Source organism: Gymnoscopelus braueri (assembly GCF_963280865.1).
Source record: "Gymnoscopelus braueri genome assembly, chromosome: 7".
NCBI lineage: Eukaryota > Metazoa > Chordata > Actinopteri > Myctophiformes > Myctophidae > Gymnoscopelus > Gymnoscopelus braueri.
The window spans coordinates 55,170,039-55,178,148 of record NC_137608.1 but is presented as its reverse complement, the minus strand read 5'-3'; the positions used below and the strand labels follow the sequence as shown (position 1 = coordinate 55,178,148).

General features: G+C 41.5%; 1 protein-coding gene across 3 annotated transcripts in view; it reads right to left on the bottom strand.

Moving 5' to 3' along the window:
* Positions 1-3,239: 3,239 nt before the first annotated feature.
* med27 (mediator complex subunit 27) overlaps positions 3,240-8,110 on the bottom strand; it is a 9,171-nt gene continuing 4,300 nt past the window's right edge. Inside the window, exons 4-9 of one of the 3 annotated variants that reach the window (XM_080433982.1) lie at positions 8,100-8,110; positions 5,722-5,815; positions 4,970-5,077; positions 4,391-4,432; positions 4,114-4,191; positions 3,240-3,519 (exon numbers count right to left, since the gene is read on the bottom strand). The exon at positions 8,100-8,110 is cut by the window's right edge and continues 120 nt beyond it. In XM_080433982.1, coding sequence (XP_080290108.1) covers positions 3,385-3,519; positions 4,114-4,191; positions 4,391-4,432; positions 4,970-5,077; positions 5,722-5,815; positions 8,100-8,110 — 468 coding nt within the window. In that variant the 3' untranslated portion in view covers positions 3,240-3,384. The remainder of the gene's footprint in view (positions 3,520-4,113; positions 4,192-4,390; positions 4,433-4,969; positions 5,078-5,721; positions 5,816-8,099) is intronic. The other 2 variants (XM_080433981.1, XM_080433983.1) reach the window with 2 other exon arrangements.

The following is an 8,110-nucleotide window of genomic DNA, read 5'->3' as shown; positions in this document are numbered from 1 at the left end:
CATGGCCGCTTGTTTCTTTTGAAAAATCTGGCAACAGACTGATTTACACCTGCAGTAGCCTACTAGGGAAGAGGTGAACAGATATTGAATGAAGCATCACACAGAGAAAAACTCAACGGCGCCCCCTGTAAGAGGCAATGGTGGCGCCCTGGAGAAGGCCAGCAACAAGGTGACAGACGCGTCGCATTTTCGGGTCGTTTATTCGTGTCGCGTCACCCCCGCTGTGTAAAGACCTTTTACTCAGGTAAATGTTGAACAATAGACTTTTACTTGTAACAGAGTATTTCTTCATTGTGGTATTGATACTTTTACTTACTTTTTCCACCACTGGTAGAGACACAGAACAACACGTGACGCGTGTATCTACAAACTAACAACGCAACGCTGCTGGTTTTTGTAGATCTGTTCTTTTTGGCAAGTTACACCATCATGCTATGGAGAATAAATTAACCCTTACGTAAGGATTACAACTCGTAAGGGACAATAGATTATTATTTAATATATTTTTTTGTATTACTTGTGTTTTTGTAGGCTACTTTAGGGCATACTGTACCAGTTAGGGCCATTTTGTGGTGCCACATATAGAAAACCCATTAGAGATTTCAGAAAATATTTATATAAACGTTTTTAAGCCTGGAACCAAGCCATCCAGGCTGCTGGTGAATCATGACCATAAAGTATTTGATTCTGTCAAAAAATATGTGAAAACAGCACAAAAAGGGTATTTATTAAGTATATTATATAATATATTATAATTATATTTATTATGGTCATGATTCACCAGGAGCCTGGATGGCTTTGGTTCCAGGAACTAATTCCAAAAATTAAATTCCAAACTCACAAGCTGGTGAGCTTGTAGATCTGCTAATTTCATTTTTGATACTATTCTATGATGAAGCAAAAAATATCTGGGGACCCCCCCACAAATAATCATATTTGAACTGGGGACCCCCCCCCCCCCCCCCACAAATAATCATATTTGAACTGGGGACCCCCCCACAAATAATCATATTTGAACTGGGGACCCCCCCACAAATAATCATATTTGAACTGGGGACCCCCCCACCCTGATAATCACTTAGAATATAGGAGTTGAGGCATTACATTTTCGGTTGAACAGATAGGCCTACATATTGTGAAAAATAGCAGATCTACAAGCACACAACGACTTGCGTTGTAGATCATCTGTTTTCATAATGTTTGCCTTTCCTTTATTATTTGACAACTTGGCCAATGACCAGTTTTTACCAGCTTGCAAAGCATGCTGGTCTTAGAAGAGACTGACCTACTAGTCATCCATGTGTTCGACATATTCGCGACATGTTTTCAATCATTGGCTGTCCTTTAAGCCAATGGGGATACTTTCCCACTTTCCCATACTCTGAACGGGCGGTGTCGTCGTCCCAAGCTATGGTATTAGACACGCCTCTCGCCTCTAGGGGTACTTGCCTCTATGCCTACTACACACGCCTGCCGTCGGTTCGAATCACCGTGGCACAGAGTAATAGTAATATATAGGACAAAATTAAAGAAAAGTACTTGAGTCAATGTACTTAGTTACTTTACACCTCCTCTGTGTTGTAGGCAGACAGACAGAGAACATTTTCGCCGACTTTAGACCGGGGGGGGGGGGGGGGGGGGGGTCTGAAAGCAAGGTGGTATACATGACTACTCATGTCTTGTTATAGTATAGTTTGTCGATTGCTTTTGATGCATTAATGGTCTTTTTCGTTTTCTACCTCCTCTTTTTGGAGGTATTCAAAAGGTCTTAAAAGTCCTTAAATTGTCACTTCACTGTCATCTGAGGACCTGGCCCACAGGTTGAGAACCACTGGCTCTAAGAGACCGAAACGTTGTTATATTCCCATTAAACTTGTATTCTTATATTTGAAGACAGTGGCCCTCATTTATCAATGGAGTGTAAAAAACGGCTTATATTTTTGCCTATATTTCGCCTATTTCGCCGTGACATTTATCAAACGATCCTATACAGCCAATCCTAGCGTACATTTGGTCGGAGCTTTGATAAATCTTACGGCTGAAACCGAGCGTCATTTAAATAACACAAAATTAAATAACTTCAAATATCCCCGAAACGCCCCGATTTTACGACATGAAGAACCAGAATACGACCAAACAAATCATTGGAAAGCCAATAAGAAATGGTTTCCCCCGCCCGCCTGGCTGCCTGTCAAGTCACACACACACACACACACACACACACACACACACACACACACACACACACGCACAAACCTAACTACTTGCAAGCCGAACTGTCTTTCATGTAAGTAGGCTAGTAGCCTATATGAATGACAGATTATGATACCAATCACATCGCCATCAGTGTTTCCCCTGAATGCATTAAGCAGTGGTGGGCCACCAGCCCTTAAATCAGACCGCTACAGTATGATTCTTTCTGTAAAAAATACATTAAAAAAATGCATTGATATAATGCTCAAATGCTCTCAGGCAGTATATTTTCCTAAATCTGGAGACAATTCATATGTAAACTATACAGATTATTACTGTGCACATGTACTATATAAGATGTAAGACTTCGTGTTTGAGCATAAATATGCATTTTGAGAACATTTTGTGCAGTCCTGCCCCACACCTTCAGCTTCTGGCTAGGGGAAACACTGGCCATGAATGGAATACGTTTGTATATTCATTTATTTAACCCATACCGAGCAGTGTGTGTTCGAGTTACACTAAAATAAAGCAGTCATGTAGGCTTCACAGCGCCTGGCGATGCGACGCGTTGTGAGCTTGTAGATCTGCCATTTTCAAATAGCCAATGCAGCCAGATCTGCAATCTTATCTGAATGACTGTTAAAGCAGTTTGTTTAAATTAGTTTATAAAATCTTATATTTTCACAGGGATTATTTATTAGTGTGTTAGATTATACATGTTGGAGTGGATACATGTGTTCAGATGCCTGTCAGATGGTCAGACAATGCTGATCCACATGTCTACAATGGAACAAACGGGTTTAGCCAAAGTCAACAACTGCCTCTGACCTGACGTGAGATCTGTGTTGGTCCTCTCCCCTCTCCTCTCCTCTCCCCTCCCCTCCCCTCCCCTCTGTTACAAAACACTTGAACCTTTTATCAGCTTGACATTCAAAACAAACTTTATTCATATAAAATGTATGTAAACAAAACAGAGCTAAATTCAACAGAGTAAATTGGTGATTGATTGGATCTTCACTGTCTGTCTGTCTGTCTGTCTGTCTGTCTGTCCTCAGTCTGTCTCCAGTGAGTCATCCAGTCAGTAAAGAAACAGTCAGTAGATAAACAGTCAGTAGATAAACAGTCAGTAAAGAAACAGTCAGTAGATAAACAGTCAGTAAAGAAACAGTCAGTAAAGAAACAGTCAGTCTACATGCGGCAGGTCTCATGGAAAGCCTCCAGGGTCCTAAAGTCTCTCCATGTTGGAGGAAGTCCATCCTGAAGGAAACGCCCACAGCGCTGACAGGAGCCCTGGAACAACTTGATGTACGACCTCAGCCACGTCTAACACACAACATATACACAATATTACATATGAGTTAAAGTTCTCTACATGTTCACAACACGTCACACTGTCATCATCATCACATCAGCACTATTGATGACATATTGATAACACTATTGATGACACTATTAATAACACTATTGATAACACTATTGATAACAGTATTAATAACACTATTGATAACACTATTGATAACACTATTGATGACACTATTAATAACACTATTGATAACACTATTGATAACAGTATTAATAACACTATTGATAACACTATTGATAACACTATTGATAACACTATTGATAACACTATTGATAACACTATTGATAACACTATTGATAACACTATTGATGACACTATTGATAACCCACCATGAAGTAGCGGACCACCACATCAGAATGAATGATAACTGATCAGTAGTATTGATAACAGTATTGATAACCCACCATGAAGGAGCGGACCACCACATCAGAATGAATGATAACTGATCAGTAGTATTGATAACAGTATTGATAACCCACCATGAAGGAGCGGACCACCACATCAGAATGAATGATAACTGATCAGTAGTATTGATAACAGTATTGATAACCCACCATGAAGGAGCGGACCACCACATCAGGCATCTGGGGCAGCTGGTAGTGGAGGAGAGCTGTGGTAGCGTGGTCCGTAACCTAGCAACAACACAAACACATTTCACTGAGAGATGATCATATTCTGAACCATTCACCTCAAAAACATTTAGATTATTTTGCTAGTAGATCTGATTTTCATTGTGTGTGTGTGTGTGTGTGTGTGTGTGTGTGTGTGTGTGTGTGTGTGTGTGTGTGTGTGTGTGTGTGTGTGTGTGTGTGTGTGTGTGTGTGTGTGTACCTTCTGGAACACCAGATGTTGAGATTTGGACCAGATGTCAAGCTGAGAAGAGACAGGCAGACACACGTTACCATGGAGATCAGATAACCTCTGCCAGTTGCTATGGTTAAAGACAGACAGACAGACAGACAGACAGACAGACAGACAGACAGACAGACAGACAGACAGACAGACAGACAGACAGACAGACAGACACAGACAGACTAGTCTGGGAGGCTTCGGCTCAAAGCCTGGACAGCAGGGGCGCGGCCACTGATTTCTGATTCAAATCAACAGCCAATGAAGAAAAGGGGGCGGGATCCACATGCAGTGGGTCTTACATGTAAATAGGAGCGACGGGAAGCAATTTCCCCTTGAGAAATTGCGGCCGCCATTGTTGTGTACTGCTGTTTGCCTCTCGTCGGACTTTTTAGACGAGTAGACCGGTAAGAGGCGTGTCCGCTCAGATTCTGAGCGCAACGCACATCCGGCCCACAGATAGCAGGGCTTTGGCCCAGAAGTTCCTTCGCCGCTCCCGTTTGTATGCGAGGCGAAAAACTTCTGGGAACTCAGATTACAGACAGACAGACAGACAGGTACCTTTCCGTCATCAGAGTAAACGTTCTCATTGTATCCTCTGACGATGGTTCTGTCGATGAACAACGACCTCATCACAACGATGGCCTTCAACACCTTACCCAGAGTCACCTGGCAGAGAAACAGTTTTACAACACTTTACAACACTTTATAACACTTTACAACACCTTACCCAGTGTCACCTGGCAGAGAAACAGCATGCATTTATCAGACACTCTTTATCCAGAGTGACTTACAAACAAACAAGGTAAACACATACATAGAATGTAGAGAGACAGTGCATTGTCTCAGTAAACTAAGATCACAGGTAAACAATGAACGGCTATTTTGGCTTCCATAGAAGACATGCTGCTGGCTTATATAGAATCCAAATGACTGAAATCAGTCGAGTCGACTGAGAACTTCAACCCCACGTTGACATGAGAATGTTTGAAAACCACTGGTTTAAACAACATTAGGAAACAAGCCCAAAAAAACCAACCCACAACTACCAATATTTACTAGCAACTTTACAGAAAAACAAGCCCAAAGTCACTTATAATAAGCAGACATGGCAACACTGGTCAAGTTTAACATAATTACAACATTTTACCTAGAGTCACCTGGTAGAGAAACAACACTTTACAACACTTTACAACACTTTACAACACTTTACAGCAGTAAAGATCCTGGTCAACTTGAAAATCTTTGTATAAAAAAATAAAAACTGAAATAGAGCACTTTTAAACATTGTGTGTGTGTGTGTTCTCGCGTACCAGCAGTACAGCCGATGTTCCGTTGGGTCTGAACAGTTCGATGGTCATGTCAGGAAACATCCTTCCAATACGAGAGATGACGTCATCCACATACCTACACACACACACACACACACACAAAATATGTATTTATGTCCACAAAAACAGAAGTACAAGAATGTACAAAGGATATAAACACTGCCAGTGCAGTCAGATAATAAGAAAACAGCCAGTTACAAAGTGCATGTAAAGCAGAGCATTGTTACAAACAATAATGTTGGCATACATGTCAGACACAGCAGACAACAATCATGGGTAAAGGAAACAACGCCTTCTCCACACACACACACACACACACACACACACACACACACACACACACAAGAATGTACAAAGGATATAAACACACGGGTAAAGGAAACAACGCCTCCTCCACACACACGCACACACACGCACGCATGCACGCACGCATGCACACACACACACACACACACACACACACACACACACACACACACACACACACACACTATCTATCTATCTATCTATCTATCTATCTGGGTCACTGATCACACCAAACGTGGCACAAACAGTGTTGACAATAGTCACATCAACAAACTGAACTAATTTGCACTCTGATCAGTGAACATTAGGACTGGATTAGAAGGCAGTGTAGTAAAAGACAATAAGTCTATTCATTTACTTTTAATATTTTTAAGCTGAGGTTCAATATTAACACATAAAGGATTCACATTTGACCTCCTAACTCTACATCTTCTTGGTCAAAGGTCAAAGGTGACATCTTAGAGCGTCAGGGTGGTTAAATGTACTTAGCGCACACACACACACACACAAGCGCACACACACACACACACACACAATGACATTTTTTTCTTTTTTGGCGGAAGCACAGTGTAACCCTCAGTGATTAGTAACCATCAGGGGAAGCACAGTGTAACCCTCAGTGATTAGTAACCATCAGGGGAAGCACAGTGTAACCCTCAGTGATTAGTAACCATCAGGGGAAGCACAGTGTAACCCTCAGTGATTAGTAACCATCAGGGGAAGCACAGTGTAACCCTCAGTGATTAGTAACCATCAGGGGAAGCACAGTGTAACCCTCAGTGATTAGCAACCATCAGGGGAAGCACAGTGTAACCCTCAGTGATTAGTAACCATCAGGGGAAGCACAGTGTAACCCTCAGTGATTAGCAACCATCAGGGGATGGATCATACTGGAGATAAATATTCTGTGACGACTTGAAAAGGTAAGAAAATCCAAAGATCGCTGGCAGTGGTTTTGCCAGAAATAAGTCTGGCAGTCAAAGAGTTAACTAGAAAATGTGCTCCTCGGAGCACAAGTCTCCGCCAGCAGACTATAGCAATTATATTATCATAGCAATAACTAATGAGATACAGTAGAGTAAAAGATATATACTGTAGTTAAATAAAAAGGTGTATGTTAAAGTCTAGAAGATACTGTTCCAATCAAGACTGATTGATCCTGTCTTACCTCGCTTCAAAAACGTAAACGGTTTTTTGAAGTGACACACCTATTTATAGAATTGTATTTCGTCATGCATTCCTCTAGCCAATCAAAGGCATTGGTGTCAACATATTAATACGTATTAAGATTTCGGTCTTGTTGTGGGATCAATTCAACTCTAGTCCTCTTCTGTGTTACTGTTGTAGATGAGTATGCTTTCTTAGCTTTGGCCTTCTGCGCCTTTGCTTGACCAATGTCAGGTGTTCTCAAAGGGACACACACACGCACGGACGGGTGATTTGGACTAGAAGATACTGTTCCAATCAAGACTGATTGATCCTGTCTTACCTCGCTTCAAAAACGTAAACGGCTTTTTGAAGTGACACACCTTTTTATTATAGGATTGTATTTCGTCATGCGTCCCTCTAGCCAATCAGAGACATTGATGTCAACATATTGACACGTATTAAGAGTTCGGCTTTGTTGTGGGATCATTTCAACTCTAGTCCTCTTCTACGTTACAATTGTAGATGAGTATGCTTTCTTAGCTTTGGCCTTCTGCGCCTTTGCTTGACCAATGTTAGGTGTTCTCAGAGGGAAACACACACGCACAGACGGGTGACTTGGACTTACTGAAGGTACTGTTCCAATCAAGTCTGATTGATCCTGTTTTACCTCACTTCAAAAAGTAGGGGCTTTTTGAAGTGACACACCTATTTATAGAATTTTATTTCGTCACGCGTCCCTCTAGCCAATCAGAGGCATTGGTGTCAACAAATTGACACGTGTCACGTGGAGCTTGCCCAATGTTAGCTTGGCTAACAATGTTTGCTCACACAAAGCGAAAACATATTCTCCACCTTCGGCGGAGACAATAAAGTATTCAATCAATCATAAAAACAGCAGAACTTACTGAGGAGGCAG